The 25,309-nt window shown below is 38.2% G+C and overlaps 1 protein-coding gene across 1 annotated transcript in view; it reads right to left on the reverse strand.

The window, feature by feature from the left end:
- Positions 1–25,309, reverse strand: part of MYO16 (myosin XVI) — a 435,293-nt gene that overhangs the window by 364,668 nt on the left and 45,316 nt on the right. The window contains exons 3-5 of the mRNA XM_080660342.1: positions 24,490–24,560; positions 16,874–17,017; positions 260–368 (exon numbers count right to left, since the gene is read on the reverse strand). Coding sequence (XP_080516468.1) covers positions 260–368; positions 16,874–17,017; positions 24,490–24,560 — 324 coding nt within the window. The remainder of the gene's footprint in view (positions 1–259; positions 369–16,873; positions 17,018–24,489; positions 24,561–25,309) is intronic.

Here is a 25,309-nt window from a genome sequence, read left to right on the forward strand (position 1 = left end):
ATTTTAAATGCTTGTTAAAATGTCCCTTCATTGTTGGCCTGTAGAATTTTGCTGGCTTGCAAAACTGCATTGACTAAACCAACAATGTATTGCAGTAGGAAAGTGAAATACAGTGTAGAAACATAATTCATTTTACGCAATCTAGGGAAATCACATCAATAGGAAATCATGTAGGAAGAACCCAAAAATAAGTACACTTATAATGCCACCAACCTATCTCTTTGTCTATCTCTCTACAGTTGTTCAAAGCTCAGCCTACCCTTTTCATCCAGATAGGTCAATAGAACAGAGCTTGATTCTGTCCCTTCTACAGCATAATCCAATGGTATATTTCCATTAACATCCTGGAGAAGGACATTGGCTCCAGCCTGTACGTGAAAAGAACAAATATAACGTATGTACACTGTTAACATAGAAGGCAGGTCAATCCTTTCATCTCTATCTTTGTCAGAAAACAGATACACAATAGTTTACATCAGATACAATCATATAGAACACTGAAATTATTTTTATGACAAACACATTAAATATTTTTGAGAAACTTTGACAGTCTAAAAATGTTCAACTGACCATTGAGAGACCTGAGTCCCAACTACTTTTCCCCATCCCTCTTGCTAAACTCAAAAAATCCAATCCATGGCTAATGAACCACTCAGGCCAGTGTGCTGGCTACCCCTACACAGCCTGTCTTGTTTCTCAAAATCCTATGTCTTCAGAATCCAAATGAAAAACTCTTGTGTGACCTTTGATCTTCCCCAAACTATTCTATAAAATCTTTATGCTCCTTGCTCTCCACAGAAACTCATCTAAGAGGTGTTCTCACACCATGATGTTTTCATAAAGTTTTTGTTTTTCCAGAAACTTTTCTAAGAAAAAGCATAATCTGTAAATATTAATAAATGGAATATATTATATAAGGTTCTTACAAATCCTTTAGCTTCAAAGGGCCCTCCATCAAACATATCTGAGCACATCTGTCCACCCTTTGCCATATCAGCTTAAATACAATGATCAATGTGCTTTTTCTCTAAAAAACCTGGTCACATAAATTGTCATCATTGCTTTACATTGTTTAATGAGCTCCATACAATTGATCAGGCATGGTTTACATATTTTCTCCAAGGGCATGACATGAACATGTTCCCAGTGTCCAAGATTTCCCATATACCTACCTATAACATGCTGTTAAACTGAAGCCAAACAAATGCAAGTGTCCCCTTATTCTTTTTAATGAATAGGCATCTGTATTGCAATATAAATATAGTTCATATAGTTCATATAATATCTAAATTCATAACTTTACATAAAATGTCACATTCATAATTTAATATATTAAAATGTGGAGGTTTGCCTTGTGTGTGTTTGTGTGCGTGCATGTGTGTATGTATAAATATCCTAAACCTTAGGTTTTCCAAAAGACTGCTCTAAATATATTATAAACAAACAAAAAAGTAGGCAAAAGTGGTATAATGTCCCATATCTTAATATTTTCCAGCCAGATAAGCTAAGCTGCTTACCTCACCATTTTGAGTTTATTACATTACACATTCTATACCCATAAAAAGATACCCCTTTATATGAATGGATCAAGTTATTTATTTCAGATTTTCATTTACATAAGGAAAGCAAGCAATTTTAAGACCCCAAAGACTTCAGGTTATTTTCTTAGTGCATTTGATTACAATTTTGTTATTCAGAGTTTGAAAAAGAATTACTTGAGGCACTGTTCTGAAGTAGACTTTGCTAATAATTCCATGTCTTTAGTCCCCAACCATGAGAATAAGATTTTACATAGGTACCCAAGTATCAATTATTAAAGAATCAATTAAGGCATAAACCAATAGGGTATTGTTACCAATTTCAATACTAGCAGGTGGGAGATAATCAAGTTATTCTTTTTCCCAATGCAAACACATTTCAGATAGACTCTTATCTATGCCAAACATCTGGGCACAAAGCAACGGTGAATCTAATTAAGAGCCATTTATTATCAATCACAACAAAAATAACTAGGAGAGCTACTTAAGAGAGGTGGGACAGTTGGAGGAACGTGTCTATTCTTTCAGAAGTAATGAGGCTCTTTCAGAGAAAGTCTGAAAGTGAAACATGGTTCTGAATATTTTTTCTGGACTCATTCATTGAAATTTCACCCCATTAATCATTCACTGGGCTGTGCTGCTAAATTACCAGGTATAATTCCCTGCACAGAAGTTGGACTTTCCTAATCCCAGATCACGTCTTATTCCTCTTTATATTCCCAACACTCATTACACTGCCTGGCACACACGAGGTACTAACAAAGATTTATTGAAATAAATGGAAAATAAGGAGCCAAACACTGAATTAAACTAATTATTAAAAATTGAAGCAAAGAAAAATAATTTTCATAATCATTTTTTAAACTAAGTTTTCTGACCTTTCCTTTCAAGGGGGTATAGATAATATTACAAAGTCACTATATGCATACATATGCTTCTTGCCTTCAATCTTTCCATATGGATGATGAAGGGAAGCAGAGATTGCCACCCCAAAGTTTGCCTTTGGGTATATTGTTTTTAAGATGGTTATAAAGGAACAAAGGACTCAGGAAAAACCTTTCACATCCCCTGCAACTGATGCAACAAATGTAGATAGAGGACCTGCTCCAGGAAGAAAGACAGCCTCACAAATAACTACAGTTTCATAGAAACTTGTGTATGACAGGCAGAGAAGAACCTATCAAAAACCATTTTTTTCCAAGTTCTCTCTGCATCCTATTGATAAAGATGGCTCAGCAAACATTTATTTATCAAACATTTGCCTTCTGTCTCCCTATGAATTGCCTTCCTGCCCTTTGAAGTCCCAAACAACAACCACCCTTTTACTGGGCTTTAGAATAACATATAAACCTCAGCTGCCCAATACTTCTTTGGGTCTCTATTCTTATGGCACTCCTGAATGTGGATAATAAACTTTGGATATCTTCTCCTGTGAATATGTCTCTGTTAATTTGATTATTAGATAGAAGAACTTAGAAAGTGAAGGAAAATTATTTTTTAGCTCCACAATGACATTTATGAAAGTTAGCCTCCCTCCTTCCCTCCCTTCCTCTCTCCCTCCCTTCTTCCTTCCTTCCCTCCCTCTCTTCTTGTTTGCTTTGTGGGCTAGAGTGCCCAACAGGCCCTGGTCCTAGTGCTCTGCCCCCACCACCCAGACCATCTGGTATTAATAGATGTCCATAGGCAGGCTGGCCATGTGCAATAACAACATAGATCCTAAAGGATCCCCGGAGAAGCTGTATTTCTTCAATTAGAATCCTGAAATTGTATATCTATTTTAAAAAAACAACACCATTGATAAGACTCATAGTTGATTATTATTCTTAGACTAACTTAGAAGTTAATGTGCAATTATAGTTGTTAACGGATTCCATTGGAAATAAGATGCTGATGACTTTCAAAGCAGGATGTTTCCTAGAAATGTCAGACTTTTCTTAATATCATCAGAATTGTCTCATATCTAAATACAGAAAGGGAAATGGCTCCAGGGTGGGAATTAGTAGCATTTATAAAGTATTGTGTTAGTACTTAAACACACACACACACTTTGAACCAATCAGGAACCTAAAATGGATTTTCTCAACTTTGTAAAGTGAGAGCTCACAAATAATTCAATTCAATAAAAAGATCACTCTTGACAATGTCCATTTTTAGTTTGAGAATTTGAAACATGTCCTAAAATACTATTTTTCTCTTCCAATACATGATATTCTTAAATATCTTTTTTAAATGTTCTTTTTCAAATTTCAAATTTTATTCCATACTTAAGTGTCCACTATATGATTTTTCAGCTATAATTATAAAAGCCTGAGAAAGAGTTCCAGAATAGGTGTGCATGTTAATTATATTGTCTCCTTGGATACACGGCTCAGAATGAGGATGCCCACAGTAAACAGTAACTTTAATTTCCTCATGTGCTGGTTTGCACATTTGATTGTGTACACAGTTGTCTTATTTCAAGGCATGAGAAACAGGGCGAGTTGAGGATTTTAGACTAAATTTTCAAATATAGGACAAAGAATATCCAAACCTGCACTTATTTTATGGAACAATAACTTTAGCAATCACTATATTAAGTTACTAAATCTTAAGTAATATTTTAAAGTTACTGAATGCTATCCTTTATAAAAACATATTAGGAATTGGGTGTGTAAAAAAGGATACTGAGAGAATAGATGGAAGACATAAGGGTGTGTGTGTGTGTGCGTGTGAAATACCTTCTTGGTTTTACTTTCCTACACTTAATCACCAGAGGTCAAATTCCTTACACTGACAGTAGTGATTATCCTTTGTCTAAATAAAACAAGAAATTCCAAATTAAGTTAAAGTAGCATTAGTAAGAACAGCTCAACAAAAAAATATTATCTTTGTACAATACAGACGCTGAGGCAAGTTATTCAGTATGGCTTCAGGAAAATCAATTAATTACACAGTGATTGGTTTTCATCCGGGAAATGAAAGTAATCAATGTTATATATGCAAAATCAACAGAAACTTCTCAAATGTTTTCTGTAACTGGGGACTATTTAGTTCCTACTGGGAGCCCTAAACACATTTCCTCTTTAATTATTCAAACTGGGAGGCCGCCTAACTTCCAATTCGTCCTATGTCCTAGAACAGTGATCCGCAAACTGCAGCTCCCGAGCCGCATGCACCTCGCGAGCTGCAGTTTGCCAACCACTGCAGAGTACTGAAAATGGAATTCAAATATATCATTCTTCCCAAATATGAATCTTATTTACTGCCTATTAGGTGACATAAGAACAAATAAATATTCTTTTACTTTATGTAACAATTTAGTGTCAGTGAATATACTTATCAATTGTTTGATTTAGTAATAATTTCTAACACACTAATAATTAAATTTTCATGAAAGGTACCTAAAGGCATTTTAATAAGCAAATTCTTTTTATATGCTAATACTTTTTGGTAACTTTTTTAAATTTGATGCAATTTCAGGTTTACTCAAAGTTGTAAGAGTAGTATAAAAATTCCTGTATACCTGTGGATAGGCTGAACTGCATCCCCCAAAAGAAATGTTGAAGCCCTAACCTCTAGTACCTATGAATGTGACCTTATTTGGAAACAGGATCATCCTATCCAATAAAGAGGGAATATGCTAATTGGCCGTCACGCCCTCGCAAAAGATGGTGGCACCCACAGCCACAAGATGGTGGCACCCAGTTCCCTCAGCCCCACTGGGGAGGCAGGTGCGCAGCACAGCTGGGCCTGCCTCAGTCGGGTCCAGCTGCTCCACACGCCTCCCTCCGGAGTCCCCCAGTCCCCTCAGACCCCCAGCCGCCCAGGGCTGGCCCGAGGCACAAGCAAGCCTCGATGGCAGCTGGCCCAGCTGCCCAGGGCTGCCCAGGGCTCAGGTAACCAGGGCTGGCCAAGGCTTGTACTGCTGGCAGTGGCAGCAGCAGAGGTGTGATGGGGGCATCACCTTCCCCTGATCACTGGGTTGCCTCCTGCCCCTGAGGGCCCCCAGACTGTGAGAGGGGGCAAGCCGGGCTGAGGGACCCCCCTTCCAGTGCATGAATTTTCATGCACTGGGCCTCTAGTTGTATATATAATTAGCTAAGTTAACATGATGCCATGCTGAAATAACCAATATAACTGGTGTCCTGTGTTCTAAAATATTGTTTTTTCTTTTCTAAGACCTGATATTCATAAATACCTTTTTAAAAAGTGTTATTTGTACATTTCAGTCATTTTTAGAAGTTTTCAAAAAATGTTACTTTTTTTATTGTGACACTATTACAGCTGTCCCCACACCTCCCCCTTGCCCACCTCTACCCAACCTCACTCCCGTCCCTCTGGCCATCACCACACTTGCTGACTGTGTTTATGGGTTATGCATACATGTTCTTTGGCTTCATTCCACTGATACAAGCCTCCATTATATAATTTTACAGACACAGAGGAAAGATGGGCAAATAGGAGTGATGCTGCCACAAACCAAGAAATGCTCGGGGCCTCCAGGAGATGGAAGAGACAAAGAAGGGCCCTCCATAGAGGTTTCAGAGGGAGCGAGGCCCTGCTGGCACCTTGATTTCGGATTTTGAATTCCAGAATTGTGAGACAACAAATTTCTGTTGTTTTAAGCCATTCCTTTTGTAGTACTTTATTATAGCAACCCTAGGAAATTAATACTCTTAATACTCTATCGTTTATCCAAATTACCAATTATTTATACTCCTCCCCCTCTATCCCCTTCCCTCTCCCTCTCTCTCTCTCTTTCCTGTATTTCTTCTGCATCATTTAAAGGTGAGTCAGAGATACCCTGTCCCTTTACCGCTAAATATTTTAGTATTTAGAACAAGGATATTCTCTGGCACAAAAGTTATGAAAATCAGAAAATATTAATGTTAATAAATGCTGTTATCTAAATCATAGTCCATACACAAATGTCATTAATATTTCTAAATATATCCTTGATAGCTATTTTCCCTGACTGAGGGGACTTTCCAGGGTCACCCAGTGCATTTAGTTGTCCTATTTCTTTAGTTCCTACAATTTAGAATAGTCCCTTTGCCATTTTTTTTTAAGATCTTCTATGATGTGTCCTTACAATAAGATTTTTGGCAGGAAAAACACAGAGGGGATGGCATGTTCTTCCCGCTGTGTCATATCAGAAGACACATGCTGTCCATTGGTCCCATAACTTTCGTTACCTGGTTAAGGTGAATTTTCTTTTGTTAATGTAAATTTGCAGCAAAGAATCCATGAGTTCATGCTTATATTAATAAACAAATGAATGCCTGAATCTAGGGAAGAAGAAAAAACTTTTCCTTACAATATAATAGCAGCTAATAAATGTGGGAAAATGATAAAGTTAGAATTTACCATTCAATATAGTAAATTGAATGCTAACTGATTCAGATGACAGTTATCAAGGGATACTAACACTAAAGCAAATGTCTGATGAGGAATAAAATATTTACATAGTCTTCAAATACGTTTCCACATTTATGGCTATTTGTATTCCTTTTCTACATTATCTTGTCAAGAACTTTGTCTATTTAAAAACCAGGGTTGTGCTTTAGCCAGTTTGGCTCAATGGATAGAGCATTGACCTGTGGACCGAAAGGCCGATTCTGGTAAAGGGCATATACCTACATTTCACGCTCCTCCCCAGCCCAGGCCTGGTTGGGGGCACTTGCAGGAAGCAACCAATCGATGTGTTTCTCTCACATGGATATTTCTCTCTGTCTTTCTCTCTCTCTTCCACTTTCTCTAAAAATCAATGGAAAAATATCCTCAATGAGAATGGAAAAAGTAATAATAATAAATAAATAAATATAAAAATCGGCGTTGTGTTTTTTGTTAATATGAAAAACTACTTATAATTTCTTAGCATAAACTCTTTAGAGCTCAGTGTAAAACTTCTAAAAACTAATCTATTTGAAATGCTGTGTACAAATACGATAAATCATAAATGGATAGTACAACTTTATTTGATTTTCATTATGTTTCCCTCAAATATATATGTGTGTGTGTGTGTGTGTGTGTGTGTGTGTGTGTGTGTGTGTGTATATATATATATATATATATGTATATATATATATATATATATATGTATCTCCAATACATTACATAAATTATTTATTTATATTTGTTTGAGAAACTATACTGGAAAATATTTTATATTACATCCATATCCTATAACATTTGGAGGCACATTAGCATATTAATGTCTCTTCAAAGCCTTGCACTAAATACCAGTGAACATTATCCCCAAATTTTTCAAATTCATTTGGCCAAAAATACCCTATATTGGGGATATGTAATAATAGTCATTGCTGAACTATTCATGAAGTCTCATATTAAACAGTAAAAGCTGCTATCCTACAAAAAATGCACATTCAAAAAAACAAGAGTTTTAGATAAGAAGAGATCAAAATAGAGCTTCTTATATGAAAGTCCACAAAATTTTAATTATGTATTTTCCACTATCTTGCATTCATTAAGGTAGTGAGTTTGGTGAAACTATTGGAAAATGGAAAATAGGATATTAGAGAGCTGCAAAATAGAGATTCAAAAAGATAAGGGAGTGTTTGAGTTAGAGGCAGTAGGAAGCAGAGGAGAAAGAGGAAGGAACTTCCCTTGACATACTGACAAGAAACAAGGCTTCAGGTGAGAAAAGCCTGGCTCTGTGTGCAGGGTTACTGTTCACTGGCTTTGTGTCCAAGGTCAAACCACCTAATTCTGGCCTTCAGTTTGCAAAGTGGAGCCAACTGTTAGTATTTAAGTATCTTACAAATATCTTCAGCATAAGCCTATTCAGTACCCAGCCCAGTACTTGATATCCAGTAGGCACTCAATAACTTGTATCTGTACTAACAAAAGTATCAGGAAGAGAAAGAGTACCATATGAAATGAATTATTTGCAAATACAACCATAGACCATATAGTATAATAAATCACCCACCCTTCTCTGCCAGCACAATTTTTAGCTAAGTTTAGAAATTAAAAGAATGATACAAAATGAAATAGTAGTTGAAAGAGAGAAGGGAAATTCAGGCCTGAGTTCCTTGAAATATTAAAAACTAGAGACCTAGTGCACGAATTCGTGCATGGGTGGGGTCCGGGCAGCCCAGCCCCAGTTGGGGCAGATCAGGGCTGGGCCTGTTGGGATGAGGAGATGGTGGGAGGTTGGCCTGCCAGCCCACCCCAATCAGGGCCCAATCAGGGCCAGGACAGCTGGGGGGAGGGGCCTTGTGTGATTAGTCAGCGGGCCACACCCCCGATTGGGGTTGAGGGCCAATTGGGGGCCAGTGGCCTCAGGGAAGGGCCATGGGTGGTTGGCTGGCTAGCCCCTCCCCCTACTGAGGCTGGGGGGAGATCAGGGGTGGGGTCAACCAGGGGAAGGGGCTGCAGGTTGGCTGGCCAGCCCCACACCCTATTGGGATAGGGGGTGCCATTGGGGATGGGGCTGGCCGGGGGGTAAGGGAGGGCATTTGGCCACCGGCCCCACCCTTGATTGGGGTGGGAGAGTCTGATCAGGGCCAGGCCGGCCAGGGGAGGGGCCACGGGAAGTTGGCCAGTGACCCAACCCCTGATTGGGCCAGTTCGCTGCCACACTGTGCATCATAGCGACCATCATTTGGCATTATGGTCGCTGGCTTTTTATTTATATAGATGGTAGATGAGATTTGTTTACACCCCTTCACTCTTACCATCCAATATGTTTGACAAAACCAACAATGAGAAGATAAAAAAGTTTTAGTCAGAGGCAAAAAATACTTATAAAATGTCATTCCCAAAATACACAGGTCAACATTAACATTTTTCCATGCAATCTTTGTAGCAGACCAGAAAAAAATAACAGAATGCCTTCTATTTTTATGGGTATTGAAAAAAAAAATGCAGCATACCCTGAGATGTATAAGGGAACACTTTATAAATCTGCGTCTTAAAATCAAATCAAATGTGCCCCACTGGTGTGGCTCAGTTGGTTGAGCATTATCCCATGCACCAAGAGGTCACAGGTTCATATCCCTATCAGGACACCTGCCCAGGTTGTGGGCTCCATCTCCAGTAGGGGTGCCAGAAGGCAGAAGATTGATGTTTCTATCTCTCCCTCTCTCTAAAATCAATAAAAACATATTTAAAAAAAACAGATGTAACAAAATACATTTATAAAATATTAAGTGGAAACTTACAGGTACCTCTGAAAGAGATCTCAAAAAAAAATGTGTCCAATTTATTTATTTCCAAGTAATTACTACTTACGTTTTTAAAAGTCTGTCTTCTACCCACTGACTTAGGAAAGCATTGTGGAGCTTTCTCTATTGCTCACACCCAATTATATGAGAATAAAAAATAAAAAAAAAATTCTCACAATCCTGACCTTGTCTTCAAAGACAAATTCCAAAGAATTCCTAAACCTTCAAAATCAGAACAAAGACAGAAAACTGTTTTTATAAAAAGACAAGCAAATCAATGAGTCCCCCCACAAATGAAATGAAATCACTGTAGAAAAAAGATAGTAGATACTGACTCAAAAGGGCAACCTAATGCAGTCAGAGTAACAGAAGCACGTGGTCTTGTATACTACCTAATCTGTCTATCCTGCATCATTTTATAATCGTTTTTATTATTGAACTAGAGGCCCGGTACACCAGGATTGGGCCTAAGTGGGCAGTCGGACATCACTTAAGGGGTCCCAGATTGGAGAGGGTGCAGGCTGGGCTGAGGGACACCACCCCCCATGCACGAATTTTGTGCACCAGGCCTCTAGTACCCAGCCCAGTGCTTGACATCCAGTAGGCACTCAATAACTTGTATCTAACTGCTCCCCTGCTGGCCCGGTCACCCCTAACTGCCCTCCCCTGCTGGCCTGGTCACCCCTAACTGCCCTCCCCTGCAGGCCTGGTCACCCCTAACTGCCCTCCCCTGCTGGCCTGGTCACCCCTAACTGCCCTCCCCTGCAGGCCTGGTCACCCCTAACTGCCCTCCCCTGCAGGCCTGGTCCTCCCCCAACTGCCCTCCCTAGCAGGCCTTGCCCCCCCCCCCCAAATGCCCTCCCTGCAGGCCTGATCACCCACAACTGCCCTCACTTGCAGACCTGGGTCCCCCCCAACTGCCCTCCCTTGTTGGCCTGGTCTCCCCCAACTGCCCTCCTCTGCCGGCCTGGTCACCCCTAACTGCCCTCCCCTGCTGGCCATCTTGTGGCGGACATCTTGTGTCCACATGGGGGCAGCCATCTTTGACCACATGGGGGCGGCCATCTTGTTTCTTGGAGTAATGGTCAATTTGCATATTACTCTTTTATTAGATAGGATTGGGCAATTAGCAGGAATGTTGTTTTATAAGAATTATTCAGAGAGTAACCCCTCTCATTCCGAAATATTTATGCCACCAAAGGGAACGGGTGAAAAAACTCAAATCTCTCTAACCCTAGCCATTGAATCATGACCTCTTTCCCCAAACTCAGTTGAGACATCACAGTCAGGGAGAGAAGCTGTCAGGTAGGGTGTGCACCAGCAGAAATCTGAAACAGTGAACTACCCCTGAAAACTACTGGTGAATGGGCTGAGAAGGAAGGACCCAAAGCCTTGGAATAGGCTGTCCTTATTGTACTTCACTCTGACCAACCAAAGGACAGTTGAGCTTCTGCCTGCCCACAATCATGAAAACAGAGACCTGGAGGGGAAACTTCATAGGTCTCTGTTCTTAAGCAGAGACTTTCCCACAAATCTCCACTATTTAAGCAGAGGATGAAAACTAGAAGCATGTAGCTTTTTTGGGGTTCTAGATTTGGGGCAGATAACAGAGGAGACCATATACTTGGAGAGTCCACTTATTCATTAAGGAACTATGTATCAAGCCCTCATTATGATTAAAGTATACTTTGAGATTTTAATTATTGCAAATGTTTAGAGAAATAAACAATTTTAAATGTACTGTATTATAGAATTTACAGTATAACTGTTATAACAGTCACAATTATATTGGAAAACATTTTCACCGCTCCATCTGTAAACATCCTGAAGTGAGTAATTGCTACTTTGGAGCACGTAGGTATTTATGTGTAGCCTTGCTAATGTGCTAAATGACAAACCATGTAAAGTAAACAAAATATGTAAGAAAGAAAGGGTAATCGTAGAATTCCAAGTGGCTAGGGTGTGAATAGCATTTACAGTCATACTAAAGAAATCTCTACATGTTGGCATGACAAAAGTCTGACGTGATGATAAGGGGAGGTGGGCACATGGGCAGAGTGTATGTATCTAATGGGGTTGGGAGTATGTGTTTATACATTATAATTAAGCAATGTTTATTAAGCCAGCATTTTCTTTCACTTGCCTTATTTTATTGATTATTTGAGCATCTCACATATATACATTTATTATTTTACATTCTACATTATGCAGTTTTAAAAATATTTTTTTAATTTGTGCCATTTTCAAACACCAGTGCTCAATAACTCTAATAATTTTCTAGTTTTAAAAAATAATCTCACCATAATTTTCTATTTACAAGATTTTAAAAAGCTTTGTTATTCAAGAATAAATCATAAAGACTGAAAAGTGATTCACTCAAAGTATGTCAGATTTTATTCCCTAAAAACCTTTACATCATATTTATTTAAACAAGTTCATATCCTAATATATATAAAGAGCTAGGTGGCGTCACGACTGAATGGGCGACTGGTCACCACGAGGGGGGGCTGGCAGCGGGGCGGGACTGGGGACTATTGAGCGGTGGTGGCAAGCTACTTCACGAGGTGGCTGTGAGCTTAGCAGAGCAGTCACCCAGGCGGCAGTGAGTTTCGCAAAGCAGTCGTGGGGCGGGGGAGTTTCATGGAGCAGCAGCTGCAGGGTCAGGGGAGCCTCGTGGAGCAGTGGCAGGGCGGTGGAGGGGGTTTTGTGGAGCATCCAGCTGCAAACTTCACGGGGCAGCAACAAGCTTCATGGAGCAGTCGAGGGGCGGGGGGGAGCCTCGCAGAGCAGTCGAGGGGCCACGAGCATCACGGAGCGTCCTAGGGCGGGGAGCTTCACATAGTGTCGCAGGGCTGCAGAGGCCATGTGACGGAGGCCAGGCTAGGCCTAGGGGCCCTAACCGTGCACAATTTCATGCACGCTGGGCCTCTAGTATATAAATATACATACACTAGTAGCCCTGCGCACGAATCTGTGCACCAGTAACTTGCCAGAAGCTCACTGCTGTCCTCCAGTAGCTCTCTGTCTGCTGCCCCACCCTCCTGTAGTTCTCCCCACCCTCCCAATAGCTTGCTGCCCTGCCCCCTCCTGTAGCTCTCCGCTGCTCGCTTGTAGCTCACTGCCCCACCCTCCTGCTGATCCGTGATCTGATTGATATGTGGTCAATTGTTATGCTTTACCATGTAATGACCATTTGCATATTACATCTTTATTATATAGCATATGTGTGTATATATATATAGATATATATATGAGTATATATATATATATAAATATATATACTAGTATATATATTTCTAGCATGTAGTATCAAATCATTTGTGCCCTGAATAAATGCTTTTAAAACATCTTCAGAATCTACTTCATGGCTAGCCTGCTGAGAGAGGAACAATAGACCTTTTTTTGCTATTTTGCACAATGTGATTTCATAGGGAATGGTCTCTGAATAACCTTGCTCAGTTCTCGCTTCTTTTCTGATGACTGGATTAAAAATTTTCATATATCTGCAGCATGCTAGATCTGAAATTTCACATTTAATTTTTCAATGTGCCCATAGTTGCTAAGTTACTCTGCACTGTTAGCAGTTCTAAAGCTGTGACAAATCTGCACATTTGAGCAGTTCATTGCACTTAAGCCACAAGAAATTTCATTTTGGCATTAATTATTTCAAAAGAAAAATAATTTGAGTAAAATATTATATGATATTTGTATTGGGAAAAATGATTACCTGTGTTCCTGACTAATCATCTCAGCCTGTTTCTCTCTCCTTTTAAAAATTTGGGGTGGATATGATTTGATACCTATCCCAGAGCCATTTAATAAATGTTACTATTATACATAATTTCAAGAAATAAGTAATGATAAATGAAGGATAGTGTCACTTGTATTAGTTTTATTTTTAAAGGGTTGACAGGCAATAGTGAATTGCTGAATTATTGCTATTACATAATACTGAGAGACCTTTGAAATATTCTCATTCATAATCAGAAGGCTGATGGGGGAGTATTAGAAAATGAATAGCCATTTAGTAAGTGATGCTCAGTAATGTCTTTATCATTGTTTCACTTCAGTAACAATGGGATAGGCTGGAAATTGCAGTGAATATTTTCTCCATCCTTGGCCTTTTTGTGTTTGAACATCTGATGTTAGTAATTTTATTGCCTGTTGGATGAAGTGTGTCATGGACTGTGTCTAATGGGCACTGTGGAACTAGATCATTTTTATCGGTTCTGCAGGCAACTGTTGCAACCCAAAAATTTTGTCATAACTGAAATAGGAAATTGTTTGTGTTGGGTGGCTTAAATTGATAGATCAAAATTAAACCATTCCAAAACTTCACTCAATAGTTGCTCTGACTATTCCTGGATTAAATACTACTATAATAATTATGTTGTTTAATTATAAATAAATCTTTTCACCACTTTGATTTGTTAAATATTAGGAGGTAGGGGTACCCTGCTGTATTTCAGGAGCTTACAGTTCTCCCTAGAAAATAAGCTATAAATCCAAATGATTCAAAGTAAATGTGATTTTCCAATAAGGACTATGGTATAAGAACTGAGTTAAGAGCCTTGTTATTAACTCTTTATGTACATGACCACACATAATATTTACTCTCTTTCTCAGCAGCTGATCTTGACTTCAACTTTACTGAGAAAATTGAAGTATTCAGGCTACTGCTTTCAACTTCCTACTAACAAACTATTGATTTTTTGTATTTATTAAATCTTTGTTTTATTCTTAAAGAGGTGTTTATTCTCCTTTATAAGCTAAATTCTCCCACATCCTCTCTCAGACTGTACTACTTACCAACTCTCTATTTCTCATTCATCATTTATTCATCTCTTGTGTTCATAGTAATTTTGTTAGCCTTTTCTTATATTTGTCATTCATTTTTAAAACCAACTCCATGCCCCTCCTTCTAACATTCTTCTGCATTTCAGCAAATTGCAACCCTCCAGTTCTCAGGCCAAAAAAGAGTGGAAATCATCCTTGACTTGTATTATTTCTCTCAAGCCCTAAATCCAGTCCCACACCAAATGCTAAAACTTGATCTTCAAAACGTCTAGATGTCAGCCACTTCTCATCACCTCCACCATAAGTAGTCTGGATAGTGGCAACAGCTTCCTATTAGTATTCCATATAATTCCCTTTCCCTTCCCATGGTCTGTATTCAACAGAGCAGCAAGAGTGATCTTTCAAATGTAGGTCAGATCATGTCACTTCACTTCTCAAAACCCTCCAATGGTTCCCTTAATCTCCTGGAGTAAAAGTAGATCTAATGTCCTTGCAAGGTTCAATTAGCTCCATTGCCTCTCTGACTTCATGCCCTGCCCTGACCTCGTCTACTCCACTGGAACCTCAATTTCTCCTGTTCCTCAAGCACAAGTTGTTGCCACACAGCTCTGCCCTTGCCATTCCCTCTGCCCAGTACACTTTGCATCCACATTTCCACATTTCCGCAGGCTCACAGCTCAAATATCACTTTCTGCATCAAGCTATTCTTTAATACCCTCTACTTCATTTTTCTTGTCTCCTCCAACAATTCTCTTTAGTTGACATACTATATATTTTATTCATTTATATATTTTTTCCTGTTTCTCCCCAGGAGAATGTTAAGTTCCAAAAGGCAGGGACTTTTGCTTCCTTTGTTTACTGCTGAACCCCTTAGTATAGAATAGAAATCATTCAGATATGAATTGAATAAGTGAATGTGCACAGTCTCCCTTACTCATCAATAAGCTTTGGAAAATGAAAAGAATATTAAACATGAAAGTCTAAATGTAGAATGGCATCTCAATTTTGAGGCTGTTAGCAGGAACATATTTCTACATTAATTACAATTTTATGACAATGTATTTCATTGAAATTTATTTGAAAGTGAATTATTTCTGTAGATGACTGGTGGGCTAGCTATAACATAGTGGCAATGAGGCTACTCAGAATTGCTTAATCCATTAATCAGATTTCTTGGTGATGCACTTACATTACTTGTTTTTGTTTGGTTTTACCATTATTCTATAAGATAAAATGATAAAATGTCTTTTTTTGTCCATTTTGTAGGACTTAGGACATAGTAGTCATTCAATAAATATTTGCTGAATTAATAAACTGCAATTTATTTAAGAAATTTTTATGCCAAAAATTAGTAATCAATAAATATTAGTTAAATGAATGATAATAGTGATCAACATATGAAGGTTATTGAAAAACAGTAACTAGCAAATGTATAACTTTGCATATAAGGTTGGATTATTCTATGATGTGAGAAATGGCATGACAGAACCATAAAAATGTGAATAACTTGACAATTAAAAATTTAAATCTATGTTTATATATGAAATAAAACCAGTTTCCATTTCTTAATTCTGTCTGGTAATGAAGAGCAACATCACCAAACACTGAGACGATTTGTGTGCTGAATCAAGCACTTCCGAATATAAGTGCAAAATGAGTAGAATGAGGAATTTTAGAACAGGTAAAAAGATGAATGTGGCTATAAGGCAGTTTTTATTAGATACACATTAATAATGGCAATCTTAAATTCAGCCTGCCTTACAAAAATTGGCCTGCCATTTATCCACTATTTGTTTATTTATGTATTCAACAAGTACACACTGAATATCTATAAAGTGTTGGCACTCATTTTTAACAAAAGTATTGTGTATGAGGATTAATATAAGGGTTTAAGCCATAATTGAAAACAACAAATAACTCCAATGATTTTTATACTTCAAATTTTCATAAAAATAAATGTTATAGATACTTTTTTACTAGATGTGAACTAAAGGACAAGATTCAATACAAGCCATATTTCATATATGCCTAGCTGACTAAAAATTAAAAGAACGAATTGAAAAATTACAAAAATTATCAAACCACTTTAGTTAGGACTGACTTGTGAAGTATTAAGGTATATAATAACCAAGAAAAATGCAAGAAGAGTAGAGCCTGACATGACATCTACACAATTGGTTTTACAAATTATGTAACCCACAACCTTAGTCTTTATCTTATAATTACAGGCAAATAAGTCATGACATACAGTATACACACATTTTTCTCTGTGCTGAAGTATACATATTGTGAAAGAGAACTAGAGAAATATGCAGCTTTTCATATGCCATTAAATCTTAAAATCGTTATAAATGTAATTGCTTTACTTACTAATACGAGGAGCAGGACAATATCAGGATTATCACATGCACAGGCAATGTGCATTGGCGTCCAAAAGTCTTCATCCTGGTGGTTGACATTGACCCCTTTGTCAATCAGGATCTCTGCAATGAAGGCGTTATCATACCGAGCACACTAAAGGAAAGAAAAAAAATTAAAGTATATAATATTTTAACAAACTATGATAAAGTTTATTCCAAATTTCAGTGGGTAGAAAACTCCAATGCCAATTTTGCAAATTTAGAGGTGGATCTAACCTGGGAAAGAATGTATTCATGTTTCTCAACTAACCTACAAGAGAAGAGCATCTGTAAGACATCAGGGGAAATTGAGTCTGTGAGCAATGGGAAGAAAAATAAGAAAGAAGGGGCAGAGAGTATAAAGAGAAAAAATATTTCACTGCTTTGGTCCTCTTCATTTATAAATAGTATTATTAGAAAATCTTGGACCATTTATCAGAATTATCTTTCTAAAATAGAGATTTAATCACATAATGCTTCTGCTTTAAAAATGTATAGTTTCTCACTGCCAAAAGAATAAAGTTTTATCATTTTATTTCATCCAAGACAGACAAGACTGTTCACAGTCTTTCCATCTTCATCTGTCAACATTCTCGCTATATATGTGAATATATGAATATATTCTTTCCCAGGCTTACTTACATAAGACAACTAGGCATTACACAACATGCCATCTTATAAAAGTTAATTGTTGTGCTGATAAGTTTCTTTAAACTTCTAACATATTTTAACAATTGCATAATATTGTATTTTATAAATATTCTACTATATACTAGATCAAAACCTTCATTGTTCGTATTTTTACTTACTATTTATTGTTAAAATACATATTCATATTATATATATATATATATATATATATATATATATATATATATATATATATATATATCACAGCTTAGTTCATTAGTGTATGATCTGTGGAGTTGTGCTTAGATGCATCCTGCCCTTAGCTTAGTGCCCTGCTGTTGCCATCTTGAATATTTAATAACTTTTGTAAAATCCCATATATCCATTTTGTGCCTGGCCCTGAAAATTATTCATCCTTTGCATAAGACTTTCCATATATTTGCCTCATATGACATCAATGCAAATGCATATTAGTGAAAAAAGAACAACAAAAAAGACCTATTAATAGGTCAAATTTCACATAGCTTGTGAAATTTCTGGGTTGTATGATGCACACTTTTTATAGAACTTGGAAACATAAAACAGATTCCCTTCCCAAAACATGTACAAAGCAATGCTACCACCAGAAGTACTGTCATACCAATATATCTACCTTTTCAGTGAACAGTAAAACCAATTCATTGGGAGACTACTACATTTGAGTAACAGGGACTTTATTTACCTTCCCACCTCAACTTACTGAATCAAAACAAACTATGGCCTCTAAGAGCTGTTGCCCCAGGTTACTGCCTTGAGAGACTTCCCAAACTACAGAACAAAGAGGAGAATCCTCGCTGACCAGGATCAGTCATGAGGAAACTGAATTGAAGGTCCAGAGAGACAGAGATGGGTTCAGGGCACAGGGCAGGGGAGCAGAAAGGGAAGAGCTGCACATAGAAAGAATGTCAAAGATTTGCTGGAGCCCCCCTCAACTACTCAGCTGAGTCATGATCAGAATATATTTTCCTGGAAATTTCCCAAGGTCAGTGAAGGAACCTCCTGAACAGAGGAAGGACACAGAGCTCATAAATTGCCAGGAATAGAGCCTGTTTCCACTAGCTGGACTGTAAACCTCATAATTTACTGGTATGTGGCATGGGGTAGAGAGACCAGATGTGTTTTTGTATCCAGGGTAGGAAAATGTTATCCCTAAATTAACCGCTGCTGTGTTCCCACCTAAAACTTATTAAATTCAATGTCTGAAATGATCAAATTGTTTCCAAATAATTTAACTGCCTCCAAAACAAAGCTTGAGATTATTAACAGAAATACAAAGGTATTCAGTACCCAACAAGGCAGAATTGACTATGTCTAGAATCCAGAAAAAAATAACATATATACCAAAAAAGCAGAGAAAAAAGAAACACAATGAGAAGAAAAAAGTCATTAATGGAAACCAACTCAGAAGTGGCATGCCTGTTAGAATTAACAAATCTGAGTGTTAAAACTATTATTATAACTGTATTCCATATGTTTAAAAAGCTAGGGGAACTACTGAACATGGAACATATTAAAAAGGCTCAAATTTTACTTCTAGAGATGATAAATACAATGGCTGAAATGAAAAATATACTACTGGATGAGATTAACAACTGACTAGGTGTTGCAGAAGACAAGATTAATGAACTTAAACACAGTAATATCAATTTTACATAATGCAACACACAGAGAAAAAATGACTTTAAATAAATGAAGAGATAGATTACCAGTGAGCTGCAAGAAAACTACAAACAAACTGATACCAAACAGATTGATAGCATGGAAATGGGAAGTATGTGGATACATTTATGTTTTGTTACTACTGGATTGTCTTAAAAAGTAGTAATTAAAAGACAACCCAATTAAAAAAAATAGGCACAGTCTTCAAACTGATATTTCACCAAACAAAATAAGTTGTAGGAATTGTTGTTCACAATCATAATATATAGCCATGGGAGAAGAGTCATATCTTTCTCCATTACCTGTTAGTCTCAAGATGATACACTAAGTACGATGCAAAATTATGGAAGCACCTGGGCCCACACCAAACATAGGAAGATTGAGAGATTAGTTTCAGTTTTGAACGAGGACCTTTGGCTGCCAGATGTTCCACATCCTGTGTAACAATAACAAGGGTCACCACTATCAGGCCCTGATGGTAGGAACTGCATATGACCCCACCCACAGGAGCTGCAGGTTTGGTCACAATGACTGAGAAGGTGAGAACCAGAGTCAGAAAGCTCAATACATTGTTTTGGAATTTGGGGCCGGGATCCAATTTATTTCAGGAAATTTATATGGAAGTAATTTATATTCTACTCTCATCTTTTTGATAGCTCCCTGCCTAATCCATAAAGATGTGACCTCCTTCTCCTGTGCCTGCCAAGGTATCCTCAACCTGCACCTCAGGAGTCCACATTTACAATTCAGATACCCAGGTCTTGGCCTTTCAGTGTCTTTTACCAAAAAAGAGTTAATTAGATCCAGTGTCGAAAGTGGTATCAGCCCCTCGCAACTAATGTCGTTTTTAGATTCACATTTCAGAAGATTATGAATAATGATTTGACAGCAATAAATACCCTCTAATCACAATTGTCTGGAAAGATTACGATGGTTGAACATTCCTGTTATAATATTCTTACAATGTTATTGTTAGATAGTAAACTTAATTCTCCCTAAAAAGAATTTTCCTCAAGCAGGCAAATCTCCGTCCCAGTTCAAGCAGTTCTTTAACACTTTGTCCAATTTCTAGGGGCACTTTATATACCAAGTAAATGGCTGCAGAGCCACTCTGTCACCCTCAGCAGCACTCTGACACCTCCAGCTATCTCTACCTGTCGCCTAGACCTGTAGTGCCCAGCTCCTCCTGTCACTATCCTCTACCTCTCAAAGTGCCAAGCATAGCAGAATCTGTGGGACCCAGAACAAAATGAAAATGTGGGGCCCCTGATTCAGAACATATTAGGCATTTCAAAATGATGACAGCAGAAGATGAAACGAAGCATAAGCCCTTCTAAGAACAAAGCCCTTTGTGACTACATGGACCACCTGCCCAGGAAGCCAACCCTGAATTGACAAGCCTCTTAATCATCCTGCCTCCCAGTTTCCCTCAAACCCACCTTTCTCTTTCTCTCTCAGCATCTTCCCTTTGCTTCCATTTTGCTCCTTTATTTATCTCTCTGCTTCCTGTTGCACTGTCCTGTATGGATGTTACCCATCCCACATCCCCCCAAAAATTCCCCAGAAACAGCCCCTGTGGAGGGCATATTTTCCTCAACTCTGAGTAATTTCCCCGCCAGTCTTTACACCCTTGCAGCTTTTGTCCTTTCTCTTTTGGGAAAACAAAGGATGGTGGAGTTACATGGTCTCTGCCCAGATGTTCTGGTTTGGGTGAGCAGGGCAGAGTGAGGACGCCATCCACATACTATTTTTGTTTACATCTAGACCAGGGGTTCTCAACCTTTCTAATGCCGCGACCCTTTAATACAGTTCCTCATGTTGTGGTGACCCCCAACCATAAAATTATTTTCGTTGCTACTTCATAACTGTAATTTTGCTACTGTTATGGATCATAATGTAAATATCTGTGTTTTCCGATGGTCTTAGGCTCTACAGCAGCAGTTCTACAGCAGGGTCACCTATGATCATCGGAAAACACAGATATTTACATTATGATTCATAAGCCTGGCCTCCAGCCTCTCCAATCTGGGACAGCTCTGGGGATGTCCGACTCACAATCCAGGACCGCTGGCTCCTAACCGCTCACCTGCCTATTTCCTGATTGCCCCTAATCGCTTCTGCTTGCCAGCCTGATTGCCCCCTAACCGCTCCCCTGCTGGCCTGATTGACACCTAACTGTTCCACTGCCGGCCTGATAGCCCCCAACAGCCCTCCCCTGCTGGCCCAATCGCCCACAACTGCCCTCCCCTGCTGCAACCCACCTCCTTTGCCGGGATCTGTCTCCTCCGCACGAGGTGGCGGAGACGCTGGGTCCAGCCTCCACTGTGCGTGCAGCCATCTTGTGGTGGCCATCTTGTGGCGACGTCACGTGCAAGGGCCACCTAGGCTTTTATTAGCATAGATATATCCCTCTTTTCTCCCTCATCTATTTATCTCATTGTATTATATGTACTAATCCCTGACCTGCTTTTGATATTTACCAATGTTTTGGATATATTTGCATATCTGTCATAGCTCACTATTTTAAAAACATTACTTATTAAAGTTTAGTTTGCATACAATATTGATTAGTTTTCATTTTACAACACAGTGATTCAACATTTACATACCTTACAGTCTGATCACCACAATAAGTCTAGTACCCATCTGCCACTGTGCAAAGTTCCGGTATAACAATATTATTGTCTTATTCCCTATGTTGTACACTATATTTCCGTGACTTATTATTTTATAACCGGAGTGTGCTCCACTTTTCACCCATCCACCAACCCTCTCCATTCTCACAACTATTGGTTTATTCTCTGTATCTACAGTGTCTGTTTCTGTTTTGTTGTTTATTTTGTTTAGCTTCCAAATATAGGAGAAATTATATGGCACTTGTCTTTCTCTAACATATTTCACCTAGCATAATACCCTCTGGGGTCCATAGATATTGTCGCAAATGGCAAAATTCATCCTTTTTTATAGCTGAGTAATGTCTCATTGTATATATGACACATCTTATTTATCCATTCATCTATTGATGGACACCTAGGTTCCTTCCATATCTTGGCTATTGTAAATAATGCTATAATGAACATAGGGTTGCATATATCTTTTCAAATCAGTGATTTGCTTTCAAATTACTGTTTTTGCTTTTGCATATATCTTTTCAAATTCCGAAGTGGAATTGCTGAGTACTATGGCAGTTCTAATTTTAATTTTTGGAGGAATCTCTATACTGTTTTCCATAGTGGCTGCTTCACTTTACAGTCTAACCAACAATGCCTCGGGGCTCCTTTTTCTCCACATCCTCGGCAACAACTTGTTATTTTGTGGACTCTTTGATGACAACTTTCTGACAGGTGTGAGGCTGTATATCATTGTAGTTTCACTTTGCATTTCCCTGATGATTAGTGACACTTAGCATATTTTCATATCTACTGTCCATCTGTATGTCTTCTTTGGAGAAATGTCTATTCAGATCCTCTGCACATTTTTTAATCAGATTGTTTTTTGTATTGATTTCTATGAGTTCCTTATATACATTTATATTGTCTTTATCAGATATGTTATGCGTGAATAACTTCTCCCATTCAGTAGGGTGTCTTTTCATTTTGTTGATGGTTCCTTCACTATGAAGAAACTGTTTAGACTGATGTAGTCCCAGTTATTTATTTTTGCTTTTGTTGCCCTTGACCATGTGGTTCAATATTTTAATAGCTGCATGAAATTCCACTGCTTAAATCACAGTCTTTATGATAAAAGCAGAATTCCCCGGGTAAAAGAAATAATATTGCTTATTTCTAATGTATTCCACTTAAGCTTCACTAAGGACTGCTGCTGTCAAAGGGTGGAATGAAAAGAATTTGCTTTCACACTCCATTCAGGAAGGTTTTGTTACCATCAGGAGCTCCTCAATAGCTCATTTATTAAAGGCCATAACATAAAACCCTGGATAGCATTTTAGCAAAACTTTCTGGATTCAGTTTTTAGCTCCATAAATATCATACTATTTTAAAGAGTTAAATCTGAGTTTCCATCTACCGGTATATTGCCCTCAGGAGACTAAACTCCTGGTTTCTGATTTTGTTACTTGTTGGCATTATTTCTCTTCTGTCTATAGCAGTACCTGATACCTGCTTTATTTAGTGAAAGGTGGGTAAACAGACAAATTCAGATGTATTTATTAAAAGTGTAGATGGTAACTTTAAATTTTATATGCAAAAAAAAAAACACATTAAAACCTGTTTCTCAAATACCCATCTGCAATACAGTAGAAATGGTAAATCTCCAACATAAAAGTTCTTGTGGCACTTCTAAGAGAAATGTCCTACAAAAAATCTACCCTTAGAGTCAAGTACTCACTGAATAATAATTGAGTTAAATAATCAAAACTGGAAAAATCACAAAGATTTCCACAGCTTATCCTGTTACCTCACACAAACATATGCTGCCTTTTTCTCAAAGACCTTGACCCTAGAATATGTAATTAGAGCTAGGGGCTGTAATGAGGAATGCCTAAAACATAGGGCACACTGCAGAGCAACCTACTCACACTTGACATTTTAGATGGCTAAATTGCCTTTTTCAGTATTTAAGTCATTTTGAAACCCTGCAATTTTGTCTTTCTGGCAACCTTCAATTTTTCATTTGTTTTTATTTACTCAGTACCCAGGAAAAGGAGGCTCAGCCCTGAGAACCATGTTCCTTCGGGCATCACCAGGTTTTCTTACATGTATTTCAGGTCCAGCTTCCCCCTTCATCTTAGACTCACAACCTATGTGTAACAGTATACAAAGGCAATATACTCGCATTGAGTCAAGAATTAATAAAGCGTTTCCCATCTAGCTTATCACTTTAATCTCCTCATTTTGTTTCCAAAAGAACGTAAGTTAGTTTTATTTACATGTATATGAGCTGGGCCACAAGCAGAGTACTGTTATTTGGAACAACAAAAACAACTAATAGATGTAAAAGGATGATTCCTTAGTACTCTGTAATTGATACAATATTCTCTTGCTTATTTGTTGAATACTATTCATTTACAAAGGCATCTTCTTTAGGGCAAAGACTCTCACTCCATTTGCTATGTGTTATTTACAAACTATAATGCAAGTAATTAATGAATATAAATTTATTATCAAAGACTTTTAATTTGAAACATCCTTTTTCTGATCATCTGTCAGATGTACACCTTGCTACTGAGTTTTGACCCCATAATTGAGTCTCCTTGTCTTTGGTGTCACCCACACTTATATTGGTCATCACAGTTCTTACCAGATGGAGCAAGGACCCTCCTGAGGAAACGGGAGTGTGGGGGTCCACCCCCTCCTTCAACAGTCGAAGCGCTGAAAGAATGAAAGAGGAGAAGAGAATTATAATACATCTTTCTTCCACACTCTGACCTAAAAGTTACAGGATCAACTATAACCAGACATCACATGGTACATCTCCTTGCTGACTTGGGTATCTTCCTTCTCTGCCATTAGGAAAGTCCAGGAAGGCAAGGTCCTTGGAAGGCAAAGCCTTGGAAGAAATCGTAATAACTTAAGATATGCTGGTGGCAACTTCCTACTGGAAGAAAGTAGCAATGACTTGAGCAACTTCTGATTAAAGTGAAAGAAGAAAGTGCTAAGCAGGACTGCATCTGAATAACAACAAGACAAAAACCATGACTACAGAAGCAATACAAAACTGTGTCACAGACACTGAAGACATTGAAAGGGTTAAAGATTTTGATCATCTTGTTTCAGTCATCAGTTCAAATGGAGAGGAGCACCAAGAAATCAACAGAAGGCTGAGACTTGGAAGTAAGCAATGGAAGAAGTGGGGAAGATCACCAAGAGCAAAGATGTGTCATTAGAGATCAAGGCTAAGATCATCCACACCCCCCTTGTTGCCAATAACTACGTATGTAGAGTGGTGTCACCATGATGGGATTAGTGCCCTCACAAGGAGATGAAGAGTCCAGAGCTCCCTCTCTGGCCATGTAAGGACAGAGGAGAGGGCATCCATCTGTAAACCAGAAAGACTGGTCTCACCAGGGGCCATATCTATTGGAGCCTTGATCTTGGACTTCCCAGCCTCCAAAATTGTG

The sequence above is a fragment of the Plecotus auritus genome (genome assembly GCF_963455305.1).
Source record: "Plecotus auritus genome assembly, chromosome: 3".
Lineage (NCBI taxonomy): Eukaryota > Metazoa > Chordata > Mammalia > Chiroptera > Vespertilionidae > Plecotus > Plecotus auritus.